This window comes from Rhinolophus ferrumequinum, chromosome 13 (assembly GCF_004115265.2).
Source record: "Rhinolophus ferrumequinum isolate MPI-CBG mRhiFer1 chromosome 13, mRhiFer1_v1.p, whole genome shotgun sequence".
Lineage (NCBI taxonomy): Eukaryota > Metazoa > Chordata > Mammalia > Chiroptera > Rhinolophidae > Rhinolophus > Rhinolophus ferrumequinum.
In genome coordinates this window covers 7462687-7477550 of record NC_046296.1, presented here as the reverse complement: position 1 = coordinate 7477550, position 14864 = coordinate 7462687, and the positions used below count along the sequence as shown (strand labels likewise).

At 37.4% G+C, this 14864-nt stretch overlaps 1 gene segment (V, D, J or C); it reads left to right on the top strand.

Moving 5' to 3' along the window:
• Nucleotides 1-528: 528 nt before the first annotated feature.
• On the top strand, nt 529-1025 carry LOC117033320 (immunoglobulin kappa variable 1-9-like). The segment is given in 2 exon segments: nt 529-583; nt 709-1025. Coding segments are annotated over 2 exon segments (372 nt in total).
• Nucleotides 1026-14864: the final 13839 nt, after the last annotated feature.

Sequence of the window (14864 nt, the reverse complement as noted above, 5' to 3'; positions counted from 1 at the left end):
TGACACTCACATTTGTTGTGGTTGTTTATTCTTACACCTCATTGCATCTCTCGCTGCCAATAGTGTTAATTTACCAAACCAAAGGTTTTAAGAATTCAACCCAAAAGGAAGTCTCCCTGTCCTCAAAATGGTGCATAGTTACCAATGCAAAGAGCTGGCAAAATTTCTTGCAAGTACTAGGGTTGTGTCATACTCAAAACACCGTGTTTTAGATGGAGAAATAGCAAGAGAAGCTTGTCCTGAAATGTGAACAGAGCAAGAACACTATGCTCATAGAACCGTAGAATGACTCTTGTGACTGCCGAGGAGAAACACATTTCTTGCAGGCAAATGTGTGCTGCCCTGTGGGGCTGGGGCACCTGGTAGACGCTGACTGCCCGGTGTTATTGAGACCAGTCAGCCCTGCAGCTGGGCCCAACCTGCCCCAACCCCGCTTATTTGCATGTTACTGGGGTGCAACCCACAGCCCTGGACACATTAATAGTGTGGTCACACCCTGTGCAGGAATCAGTCCGGGCAGGACGTAGCATGGACATGAGGGTCCCGACTCAGCTTCTCAGCCTCCTGCTGCTGTGGCTCCCAGGTAAGGATGGAAAACTGGGGATTTACTCTGCCAGTGTGGTCAGTACCACTTAGACTGCAGGGTAGTTATAAGACTGGTAACATCATTAAGAGTATGGATGTTTGTTTTCATGTTTCCATTCTCAGGAGCCAGATGTGATATCCAGATGACACAGTCGCCATCCACTCTGTCGGCATCACTGGGAGACAGAGTCACCATCACTTGCCATGCCAGTCAGAACATTGGCAGTAACTTAGCCTGGCATCAGCAGAAACCAGGGACAGCTCCTAAGCTCCTGATCTATGCAGCATCCAGTTTGCAAACCGGTGTCCCTTCGAGGTTCAGTGGCCAACGATCTGGGACAGATTTCACTCTGACCATCAGCAGCCTGCAGCCTGAAGATGTGGCAACTTATTACTGTCAACAGTATAACAGTTACCCTTTCACAGTGTTAGGAGCCTGAACATAAACCACGAAGCAGACAGCTGAGAGTTGGCCACCCCAGCTGCCTCTCTTGGGCTTCCATCGACTGAGAGCATTTCTCAGAAGTACCCATTCTTTGAGAGTGACTGGAAGTTTTGGTAGAAGTGTCCAGGGAGGCTCCTCTGCACCTTAACTCTCTTGGTCTCTCCTCAGCCTCAGGGGCACATACAACGCCTCTCCTGATTTCATAAAGAACAGAGATCATCAGACATGAAGTGTCAGGGTTGCTGTATTAGTCAGAGTTCATAAAGGGAAAGAGAAGCAGGAATCGCTTAATATAGGGAATTAATGACTAAAATACATTGTTTCAAAGGTCTAAGGAATTAGTAACAAGGGAAGCTGATCATCGAAAGGCGGGATTCCCTGGTGCTCCCCAGAAACCAGAGAACATATGCTGTTGGAGACAGAGGCCATCTAACCATGTGCTCCCCAGATCTGTGGGGAAGGCCCAGGAGTGGGGGTGCTGATGCTCTCAGCTCACCTGTGATTCTCCAGTCCTCCTCTCTGCCCGCAGGAACTGATGGCATTTAATTCTCCTTGTCTGACTTCCACATGTCAGGGAGGGCCACTCAGTGAGCAACTCTGGGAAATCATAGAGGGCAAAGGGGTTCTGAGAAGTGTGCTTCCACAAGGGAGAGTGATGATGGGGAACTGACAGCAGATAGCTAGGATTGTCATTGTTTTTACATGTCTGAGAATTTAGTCAGTTACAATACACTTGGATGTACTTCCAACCATCATCATCAAGTCTGGATTCATAACAGGAAATGTTTGTTAAATGTTCGAGAAAATAGAAAAATTAGAGAAATGTTTTACATACAAGGAATAACTTGACAAAGAATGGGAGCCTTTTTTGATTAAAGAAATCAAAACTTAAATGTGGACAGAGCATTCTTTCTCTTCTCCATGAAGATGTCTTGCTGTTCAAAATTTTCCCAGGAGACAGAGCATCACTGACACCCCTGGGAGCTTATTACAAATGCAAAGCACCAGGTTCCACCTTACACCTTCTTGAAGGGTCTTCTCTTTAACAAGGTATGAGGGGATATGTATAAGGTTTAAGATGCTGTTTTAGAGGACATTCACTTCAGTTAAATGCATCTTATTTTTACATTTCCATTTAAGAAACTCAATTGAAATCCACATGTGGAAAACACATCCAACTTTATTTTCAAATTAACACAAAATTAACTTCTTTTAAGATTGTAAGTATTGAAAAATATAATTATTTTTGAATGGCAGGATAAAATATGTTAAAAGTTAGATAGAGTAACGGTTTCTAGAAACTCAAAGAATTACCAAGACCTAAGAATAAATGAAAATTATATCTAATTGTGTTAGAAAAAATTGGACTTAAACCTGCTTGTGCAGTTTATTTTGGGGATTTTGTTCCTTCCTGCATTTTGCCCTGAGATTGATGTGCCTTGGGTTTACACCTTCAGTCTTGGCCCCAAAGGAAACCATCCATAGTGGAGACCAATTCATTTGCCTGCAGAATAACCACACAGCTGAGCACTGTCTGAATCATTCAACATTGTTAACATAAATATTCATGAATACAGAAATGAATTCTTAGTATTATAAGCCACTAAGGTTTTGAGTGGTTCCTTACAAACCATTAGTGTGTAAAATCTGACTAATACAATAATTATACATCTGCACATAGAGATAGACAGATATCACTAAAACTTATGGCACAAAATAATATTTAGGAATTCATTCATAAGGAGATAGAAAAACATAAAAGAAATGTTTTAATCTATGAATAGAAACAACAAAATTTACATCATTTATCAAAATACTGAATGTTATCCATACATAGCAGTACTACCAGTAATAATAATGATAATTTTATACATCATAGAAACTTATTAAAAATGATTACATCTAAATTTTATAAATAAAATTATATAGAGGACGATGTGTGTACATATGCATATGTATACATATGATACATAGATGTGGATATATATTTTTTGATGACTAATGTAATTATTTTATGAATTAAATGCGTTAATATGACTCTAGTTATCCCCATCAAAAACTGATGTCCAGGACCTGATGTAGTACCTTATCAGGCTTGAGACATTTTCTTCATAATCTTTGTTTCTAAATCACCCACCAACTATAGTGCTGACTTGAAAATATATTTTCTAAGTGGAGGTCCAAAGCGTATAAATGTAGATACTTTTACTACTGCAAAAAGTTAAATTCTGATATGCTATGAAAGTCCCATGATCTCAAATACCACAATCTTGCTGTCTAGGTGTAAGATATTACTTATGTGATTATTAAAAATTTTATGGTGAAATCTACTTGAGACCCTCCTGACATAGGTCATAAGTCTTGTGATTTATAGAGAAAATAACAACTAAATGAAACTTCTAATAAGCTAGCAGAGAATAGACTGAATGGCTGAAAAATTAATTCACAGATAATACCACTTGTCTTCAAATATTGTGTAATTGACACCATTAGCCTAGAGGAAGTATATCAGAATATTCTGGAGGGGACAGTATGAAGTTTGGTCAGATTTATTTAATAGCATATTTTAAAGTCTCTGTTTCATCCTACAAATATTATATTAACATTGGTTCATAAACAATTGCCTTGTCTCTCAGTCTAAAATATTGATTGAGTGACTACTCTGGCTCTTTTTGAAAATCAGAACGAAAAATTATTCTTTATGTAGTGCCCTTCTTTGTCTTTTAATATATTCTTCATTTTAAAGTCTATTTTGTCAGATAAAAATATTGCTACTCCAGCTTTTTTCTCATTTGCATTTGCATGAAATATCTTACTCCATCCCTTCACTTTCAGCCTGTGTGTGTCTTTTGATCTGCGGTCTCTAGTACACAGCATATGCAAGGGTCTTGTTTCCTTCTCCACTCAGCCACCCTATGTCTTTTGATTGGAGCATTTAATCCATTTACATTTACAGTGATTATTGATAGGTACATAGTTATTTCCATTTTGTTATTTGTATTTCTGGTCTTCATTAGTTAGATTGTTTTTATCTTTCTTCTGTTTACAGAAGCCCTTTTAACATTTCCTGCATTGCTGGCTTGGTGGTAATGAATTCCGTTAGCTATTCTCTCTGGGAAGCTCTTTATCTCTCCTTCAATTTCAAATGATAGCCTTGCTAGATTGGATAAAGCAAGCTTGGTTGTAGGCTTTTGTTTTTCCTCACTTTGAAAACCTCCTGCCACTCCTTTCTGGCCTGCAAAGTTTCTGTGGAAAAGTCATTTGATAGTCTTATAGGAGTTCCCTTGTATGTAACCCGCTGTCTTTCTCTTGCTGCTTTTAGGATTCTCTCTTTGTCATTAACCTTTGCCATTTTAACTATAATGTGTCTTGGTGTGGACCTGTTTGGGTTCATCTTGGTTGGAACTCTCTGCACTTCCTGGACTTGTATGTTGGTTTCATTCACCAGGTTAGGGAAGTTTTCGGTCATCATTTCTTCAAATATGTTTCGATCCCTTGCTCCCTCTCTTCACCTTCTGGTATTCCTATGATGCACATGTTGTTGCGCTTGATGTTATCCCAGAGGTATCTTACACCATATCCATTGTTTTTTATTCTTTTTTCTTTTTGTTCTGTTTGGGTGATCTCTGCTAACTTGTCTTCTAAATCGCTGATTTGATCCCCTGCCTCATCTAACCTGCTGGTAATTCCTTCAAGTGTGTTCTTTATTTCAGTTATTGTAGTCTTTAGTTTTAACTGTTTGTTCTTTATGATTTCTCTATCCTTCCTTATGTTGTTACTAAGCTCATTAAACATTCTTATCATCAGTGTTCTTAACTCTGTCTTTGATAGGTTTGTTACCTCTATTTCATTTGGTTCCAATTCTGGAGTTTCTTCTGTTCTTTTATTTGGGACATGTTTCTTTGTTTTCCCATTCTGGCTGACTCTCTGTGTTTGCTTCGATGTGTTAGGTAGATTCCCCTAGGGTTCTCAGTCTTTGCTGGGTGGCCTTATGTAGTATGTGTCCTTTATATTTGAGTTGCACCGGTTCCATATTCTCCTGTGTGTGTGCTCCAAAGATGACCCTTGTGTTGTGTGTATTGTCCTGTTAAACTTGATCTTTAATTGCTTTTGGCTTGTCAGTAGGAGGAATTGACTCCCAGGCTGTCTAGTTGTGGGACTTGGCTCTGCCCACAGTGGATGAGCTGCTGCGTGAGGGTTGATCACCCAGATGAGACTTGGCCTCTATGGGCTCTTGTGCCTGTAGAGAATTACCTCCTGGTGTGTCACTTGTAGGTCAAACCTGGTAATATTCTGGTTTGGTCTGGAGTTGCCCTCTGGGTGTGTTGTAGGGCCCTAGTGTAGGGTAATTTCAGTACAAAACAAATCAACAAGCACAACAACAACAACAAAGAAAAAACCAAACACATGTAAAAACAACTGATAACCCACACTCAACACAAGCAAAAGTATCAAAAATACACATACACACACACACACACACACACACACAAAATCAATACAGAAAAATGTAAAGAGAGAGGAAAAGTAGGGCAGGGAAGAGAAAAAAGAAAAGAAGAGAAGAGAGAGAGAAAGGGGAAAATGTATATGTGTGTGTGTGTGTATATATATATATATATATATATATATATACACACATATATATAATATGCTAAAAATGATAATAATACAAAAAAAAAAAAGCAGTACTACTCTTTGCTTAAGCCCACCAAACATTCTCTATGTTGTACTCTGTTTTACAGAGTCCTCTACATCTTGTGGAGGCAGATCCGGCCATCTGGTACCCAGAGTGACCCTGGCACTGCAGTTCTAGATGAGTGGGACTATGAGGTGTGGTTGGTAATTTCTACAAAGTCAGTGCAGTTTCTGCTCTGGACTGCACATACACATGCTGAGAGCACCACAGCCAGCCACTGGGACATGGGCTTCTTCCCTGTGCACAGGTCTCCTGAGTCTTAGAGCACTTCCTCCCTTGGGGGGTGTGGAGGCCTGCAGATTTCTGAGCTGCTGAAAGCCCAGAGCTGCGTCTGCCCTCTGCTGTTAACCCCTGTGTGTGTCTCTGCAGCTGTAATTTTCTTGCCACAGCAGCAGCCCAGAAAAGGTGGGGGCTGGGAAGGGATGTGTCTGCTGTCTCCAAGCCCAGCAGTGTCACACTCTTCCCAGACTCTTCCCTGGGTCACAGTTGCAAAGAGGCTTTTTCCAGGTCCTGAGCACTACAGCCTCTCTGTCTGACATACTCTTCAGTTCAGGGACCAGCTTGAGATTCTGGAAGGGCGGGGGCAGGATTGCTGTGGGAGAGTGGGGGGAGGTGCCCAGCTATGGCTTTTGCTTCTTTGTTTGACCCAGGGCCCAGCTGAAGATCTCCGATGAGGTTACTGCCTCAAACATGTGATAAACTGCTCTCTCTGTAGGAAAGATTAGCTGTGGGAAGCAGAGAAAGAGCCCACCTCCTGGCTCTTGTGATCTCTGTTCTGTGTCCTGGGGCCCCACATCTCTGCATGTCTCCACACAGCTCCTTTTCCTCTTCCCCTGCTTGCCCTGTTTGCCCACCTCCAAGTAATCCTCATGGCAGTCTTAGCAGTTCTCTCTGATGAGCGGAGAATCCTTTGATGGGTTACAGTGTTCAATTTGTGGTAAGTTCCACAGAGAACTTAAGAAGCCCACCTCACTGCCACCATTCCTATCACTTCTCCCCTAGGAATAAACTTAACAAAAGATGTAAAAGGCCTATATACTGAAAACTACAAGACATTATTAAAAGGAATTGAAGAAGACAGAAGAAATGAAAAGATATTCCGTGTTCATGGATTGGAAGAACCATTCCTAAAAGTGCAAATTATTCTTGGAAATTAAGTGCACGAAAAATCTTAAGTGCTTTCTCTACAAATATTAGTAACTGCATATGTTCGTGAGCTCTGATTGTGATCTGTTTTGTGGTTATCTGTATGTTTCGTGTATGATATGGTATTAAAAATAATTTATAAAAGAGTTCTATTTAATGGACTTAAAGGAATTAAGCACTTACCTAAATTAATAAATACAACAGAAACTAACCAAATGCTTTTCAGGAACACATAATCAGAGAAAATATTTGATATTAAAGTGCATTGGCGTTGTGTTTGATTAAATAGACATGTCTTTAGTTATAAACAGATATAATATAAATTTATGTATAATATATTCAGAATAAATATAATATTATTATTTTACTTGGGTTTACAAAAATAAATTAATGTTATCTTTGTTACAAAATTTGTCAGCAGAAAAAATAGTTTGGGATAATAATTGTCTTTGATGTCTCATACAGTTTTCATGGGCAATCTAAACATAACTGTTAAAGATTAATGAACTAAATAGACATAAATCGAACAGAAGACTTTCTGGTGAAACATTTTAGCAATAAATTATGCCATGTGGTATATATACTTAAAAATAGTTTTCAAAACTCTTTTGGTAACTTGAAACTTTAGAGTTTTACTAAGTTAAGGGAAATGATAGATTTATTGAATATCTAGATCATCTCCTAATAAGAGAAAACACTGAAACTTGAATTGTTGAATAAGTCTAAGGACAACTACTTTTCACATCCTGTTACAGAGAAGCTGAAAGGTAAATATGGATCTAGTAATAAATATGTATTGTACTTTATTGAGAAAGCATTATCTCTACAAATTAAGAACTATACTTGCTGGTACAAGAACCTATGTCTCTAGAGGTTATGAAATGTATTCATAAGTTTGCTAATCTAAAGAATGCTAGTTGCTTGCTTTTTAGTTTTTACTAGCTATTAAGTTTTCTAAGGGTTAAGAATTTCAATTAATACGCAAGTAAGTAATATATGGAAATGCATATTTGAGGGAATTACAAGAAAAGTTGTAGAAGGTGTATAAAAAAAATATTGAAAGTGGAAAATTTTTTCTATGGTCAAGCTGAATAATATTGGAGTAAAGTTAATTAAGTAAATTTAAATATCAAGAGTAAGCTGATGCCAAATTAGACTTGTGTTGTCTCTCTCCATTTAAGGACAAAGTTTCCTTGGATTGTTTGTCTGATCCTGATCAGATACTATGAAAAATGTTCTGTTTAAAAAGCAAAGATTTTGTGTTTTATTAGAATGATTTCATGATCTCTGTATTATCAGGTCTTTGAATGCTTAGGTAAACAGAGTCTTCTTAATATTAAAAGAGCTAAATTTTGTTTACAACTATGTTACTTTCCACATTTGTCTGCAAACTCTTTCGGTGTCATCATGATTAAATGGATCACTAAATATTGTTTCACAGTAATTTACGATCCTATCTAAACAAGTGTTTTAAATTTTTTGACATGTTTGATGATCTTCCCAAAATCCAAAATTAAATAGAAAGTTTTATAGGCTGAAAATAAATGTAACATTTTCAGAAGAATTCCTGAAATATTTCAAAGGACAGGGCTCTCTCTTTATAAAAAAGGGGAAATGAAAATAATTGGACCATTTTGATATAATAAAATTACATGGGGAGCATTGTCAAATAAGTAATAATAGGTATGTTGTATTTATATGCATACATTACTATTATTAAAATAAATGTTCTAGCAAATACATAAAATTTCCCAATATCTGAAATGTGATGATATAATGTTTTCATTTGCAAAACCAGTTATGTTCTTAATTTGTTGTCTGTCAAAAGAAAATTTTTTGTCTATTGCGTTCTCTTTAATCATGTACAGTTTACAGAGGTATTGTCTTCTATTGACACTTTTGCAAATATGTTTTATCTTTAGAAAGATTCATGGAGAGGACCTGACACTGACTTTAAAAAACACATTTCTGAGCATCTTTCAGATCACACTTTAAACTGGGTAAAAATTTGCAGAAGTGATGGCTTCTTAAGACTGTTGACATATGTCTATTTGCCATTTGTATGTCCTCTTTGGAGATGGAAACAACTAAAATGTCCTTCGATAGATGAATGGATAAAGAAGTTGTGGTATATATACACAATGGAATACTATTTGGCGATGTGAAAAGATGAAATAGGACCATTTGCAACAACATGGATGGATCTTGAGATTATAATGCTAAGCAAAATAAGACAGAAAAAGTAGAGAACCATATGATTTCACCAAAATGTGGTATATAAACCTGAAAACAACAAAAGAACAAGACAAACAAATGAAGAAACGAAAACTCATAGACATAGACAATAATTTAGGGGCTACTAGAGGGTAAGAGGGGAGGAGGGCTCTACAAGAGGGTAAACGGGATCTAATACATGGTGATGGCAAGAGAACTGACTCTGGGTAGTGGACACACAATGTGAGATATAGATAATGTATTACAGAATTGTACACCTGAAATCCATGTAACTTTACTAACAATTGTCACCCCAATAAACTTTAATTAAAAAAAGAAAGATGAGGATTTTGAAAAATTCATTAAGACTAAATGAACTGATGAGGATAATTATAATTTATGTCTTTTTGTTTATAATATCACTGATTTTTAATGTTTTGTTTTCCAGATATAGGACACTTGTTTCTCTTGTAGTACCCATGACGTAGAGCAATTTGGTAAATTATACCATGTAAGCCAATTGAAACATTTATCAGTTTTTCCCTACCTGATGTATCCAGAACTGGGAAACTCTTAATGCTGAGTATTCTTATTTTCATGGCAATAAAGTTATTTGCATAACTTCAGTAAGGGTCTACTCTCCTTGTAACAGGACATAACTGAAATTTTGGTTATATTAGCAGGATTTTGACTGGACTGTCATGTTTGAGAAAGACTTGCATAGTCTCACAGATGATCAGACAGTGTGAAGGAACAAATACTGACTTATGGAAACCTAGTTGGGAGAATTGTCCTGGTACCTTGCTCTCAGGGTCCCCAGCAGCCTTACCAGTCAGCCTATGTATTTAGCTTTTTCTGCTTTTGATATCCAATTACTCAAAGGAGACAAAGAAATTAAAAACCACAATTTACAACCAGGCAATTATATGTATACTGGGATAGACATCTCCAGAAAGAATCTTTCCACCAAGATTGAAAGGACCCTATCAACATCTATGAAAACGAATCCATGTCGACAACAGAGGATTTGAAATTTAAAATTAGTAAGAAGTAACGCATCTGTAGCAGACAGCTAACCCAAGATTCCAGACCAAGCCTGTATAATCTACATCTTCATTTTTCCTTTTTTCCCTTTACTTCAATTCTTTCCTATTTCCTAAATAATATGAGAGGCCAAACACTCACTATAATAGTTATTGTTTGCCTTTCTGTTTTCCTTTTGATTTCTGCCTGGAAAGATAACTCAGTATTGGACGTCATTTTTAAACCTATTCATAGGTCAAAATGTGCAGCTGGCAGCACACAGAGTCAAGGGTATTCGACACCTGGCAGTACCAACCTATGAATGTGGCAGATTTGGGAAAAATAATTTTCTTTGGACAGGTGTTACAATACTTAGAAACTTATCAAAAAGCTTAGGGGAAATAGCTGGACACTACCACAAAGCAACAGCCAACCAAGAAAGATTTTTAGCTCCTGGGCTTGGGTGGTTCTTGATAATAGAATTGCTTTAGATCATTTGCTGATAGGCCAAGGAGGAGTTTATGCCATAGCTAAGGCCTCGTGGAGTCCCTGAGTAAACACCTCACAACAAGTAAAACCAGAGACTGCTAAGTTACTTAGACTAGCAAAATCTTTAAGGGGACATTTGACCTTTACCCCAGGATGGCCTAACTTTAAAAATTTCTGATTTTTTTAGCTGGATTCCTTCAGGACTCAGAGCCCACCTGTGTTCAGTTTTACAAATTATATTGTTGATTATTATATTAATTTGTCTATTATTTATAATTTTGAAGTTACTCATGCTATGTATCTCTCAGTGCTGTTTTACTACTCAATATGTCAAAAACATGTCACTTAAAGGCTTAAAACCATTCATCGGGCATGTCTTCTGTCAATGAAAAATGAGTCTTTATCTGATGCTTAGACCCTAATTCCTCAAACTTCTCTGTTACTCAAATGTGGCCTTCACATTCTCATACACTATATTTGTTGAACGTGATAGATATTGACCAACCTTGGGACATCCCTCTCCGAGAGACATGATGGACCTGGGGCAGGCTATTGGCCACTCTGGCATTGCAACGGGAGGATAAAACTAAAAGGTTGATCATCAATGCTTCCTACACTGAAATATATCAATGCAAAGTGGGAAATGATAACAGAGAAAATAAAATGGAGTAAACATTATTAAGAGAGTAGCTTAAAACGGAGTCGGGAAACCTTTGAGGAAGTGGGGCCAGCGCATGTCTTAGGAGGTCTGACAAACACATTCACAAACTAGCCACCATGCGCTTACATTAGCAGCACTGTACAAACAGCTCGGTAAGGTTTTATAACCTTGGTATATCAGTATTTCACAGATGTGTTCATGTTGATGTGTGGTGGCATCTTGCTGAGTGGCATTCATTGTTGCTGTTGTGTGTTTTTGTGTGCTGTTGCGAGAATGTCTAAGCTTGAATTAGAGCAATGAACAAACATTAAATTTCTTGTTAAACTTGAAAGACTGAAAGTGAAATCAGGGACATGTTAGTCCAAGTTTATGGGAATAATGCCACGAAGAAAACGACAGTGTACAAATGGATTAAACATTTTTCTGAAGGGAGAGAATGTGTCACTGATGAAGAGAGGTCAGGGTGGACAGAAATGAGCAGAACTGACAAAAACATTGCAAAAATTCATCGAATTGTGCGTTAAAATTGTCGGCTGACTATGAGAAGCATAGCAGACCAAGTAAACATCAATAGAGAAATAGTTAGTGAAATCTTAACTGAAAATCTTGGCATGAGAAAGGAGTGTGGAAAAATGGCCCTGAAGGAGCTCACTGATGAACAAAAGCAAAGGAGAGTCAAAGTTTGCCAAGACCTTTTGGAGAGGCAAGATGATGTTTTGGGCCATGTTATTACTGTTGATGAAACCTGGGTGGAACCAATACGACCCTGAAACAAAGCGTCAAAGTGCTCAGTGGAAGTCAGCCACTCCTCCACGACCAGAAAAGTTCCGTCAGTCCAAATCTAGAGTCAAAACAATGTTGCTAACCTTTTTTGATACCAGAGGGATTATTCATTATGAATTTGTAGCAACTGGACAAACAGTTGACCAAGTTTACTATTTGCAAGTGCTGAAAAGGTTGCATGAAAAAATAGATGAAAACGACATGAACATTTTGTCAAAAATTCATGGCTTTTGTATCACGACAATACACCAGCTCACACTAAACCTTCTGTGATGGAGTTTTTAGCCTGTAAACAAATAACTGTACTGGAACACCCTTCCTACTCACCTGATCTGGCCCCTCATGACTTATTTCTTTACCCGAAGATAAAGGAAATATTGAAAGGAAGATATTTTGATGACATTCAGGACATCAAAGAAAATACGACAACAGCTCTGATAGCCATTCCAGAAAAGGAGTTCCAGCATTGCTTTGAAGGGTGGACTAGGGGCTGGCATCAGTGCATAGTTTTCCAAGGGGAGTACTTCAAAGGTGATCATAGTGATATTCAGCAATGAGGTATGTAGCACTTTTTCTAGGATGAGTTTGAAAACTGAATTGTCAGACCTCATATGTCTCAGTTTTCAGAATTGCTGTTTAACTCCTGACCTGTTGCTAAACTCAGCTCAACGCTGAGCAGCAGACATCCTGGATGGATGTCTGCTACATATCAGAATGAACATATATGGGCTTTCTGCCTACCACTAGCCCTAGCAAAGAGAAAGGAGGAAGTTCTTTTCAAGAAGAAGTTAAGGGGAGGAGATATTATAACCATAGTTACTCCTAAAGGGCTTTTGTGGTGGACATAGAGTGTACGAGCTCCAAGTACAGGCCCTCACGATTCCTGTCTTGGTTAAGGTGTCTGTCATTTCTTTTGACAACCTTCTCAATTCATAGTCTGGAAGCTAAGGAAATCTTCAATTTTCATGTCAGCAGGTGGTAAAGCAACATTTCCAGGCCCAGGTCAGAGATATGAGTCTCCCATTGTATGACAACATTAAGGAAGGGGGTCCTATTTCAGTCCCTTGGTTTCTAAGCCCTTGTACAATTCCATGTTTTCAGTATCATAGAAAGCTAAGAAAATAACAAAGAAAACACTGTCTTTGATGGGGACCCAATTTTGGTCATTCATTTGAAACAACTTTTTAAAATATTAAGAATAAGTTGATTTTAGAAGTTTAAGGAAATTTAATGAACAAATAAAAGCAAAGGCAAAATTTTAAAAGAAGAACAAAATTGTAGAACTACAATACCCACAGAATTTGTAAAAATGTATTTCCTATTCTTTGATACAGGACTTTTCTGAAAGTGGATGATAATGTAGAATAAAAATGAATCTGTATTGTATAAATTAGCTTAACAAATGTAGTTTGAATCATCACATGAACTATTTCTTTTAGATCAAATCATGCAGAGAATATTTTTTAATAAACGTGACTTAATTTTAATATTAAAAGGTAAAACGTAACAAAAAGAACACACAGACCAATGTCACTCCTAATACAAATGTATAAACAATAAATAAAATATTAAAATTTTCTTTCACTTATGAAAACATTGTGACAAAATATAGTAAATTGCAAGAATATTGGAAATTAGCAAGAATGGAAAAATATGTAGTGAAGGAAGAAATTTTTTTCTACCCCTCTAGGTTCTTCTGGCTGGTCCAAGAATTAAATTGACATAGGCATTTTTTTTTTTTTCAGCAGGAATTCACCAGGCAGAGGCACACAATCTGGAGAAGCATGTTATGCTCAGAATTTTGTAAGCACTTCCTTTTCTTTCTTTCTTGTTTTTAAAATTAAAGTTTATTGGGGTGACAATTGTTAGCCAGGTGACATAGGTTTCAAGTATAAAATTCTATAATACGTCATCTATATATCACATTGCATATTTTTAAATTTTTAAAAATTTTAAATTTTTAACAGGAAAAAAATCAAAGTTTGTAATAATAAGCATGCATAGGTAATTCATATAAGCATGAAAATTAAAAAGAGTAAGGCAAATGAGGTATATATGTTATTCTGTACTAAAGAGAAGAAGGTAGACGTCTGCAAATCTAAAGGGAAGAAAGGCAATTCACAGGGTGTAAAAAGGTAATGTTTAGTACACAAATGTTTGCTGGTCCATCTAGAGACAAAGGGCCGCAGAGAGGACTTCAGTCAAATGGGCCTTGCTAGATTCCTTCTTGTCTACCACACCTAGGTCATGTTATATTATGGTTATCTATAGCAATAGTTCTCCCCAGAAAAGGCCTTCTGTCCAAAATTCTTTCAGCAGTTTGGGGGAAGGTCAAAATATCTTCCTAAGACTCTTGTTTCTTAAACACAAAATAATCCAGATGCCAGAGAGACACTTTCTTTTTGGGTGACAAATTTTGCTTCCCTACAAATACTTCAATATTAGAAAAATCTATATGAATAAAATGGAGTATCTTTCCATTTGTTTGACAGTGCATCACATTGATGTGGTTAGTAGAGAGCATCAGCAATAGTGCAGGAGGTGATTGGGAAGGGTTGAGGACAATATAACCCCCGCCACATATCCAAAATGCACCTGCAAAAACACCTCAGAATGTTGGTCTTTCTGCTACAAAGATGTTGGGAGAGAGGAGAGATTTTTATGATGTTCTGAGGTCAAGAGTAGAAAGATTTTTTTCAAAGTATGGGTTGTGTGGTGTGTGTGGTTGGAATTCATCTTAAAAGATGTGGCTGGACCTCAGGGAAATAGACAGCCTCCTTCTGAGCAACTGCTTAGGAGAAAAGAGCATCCCATGAGACGGC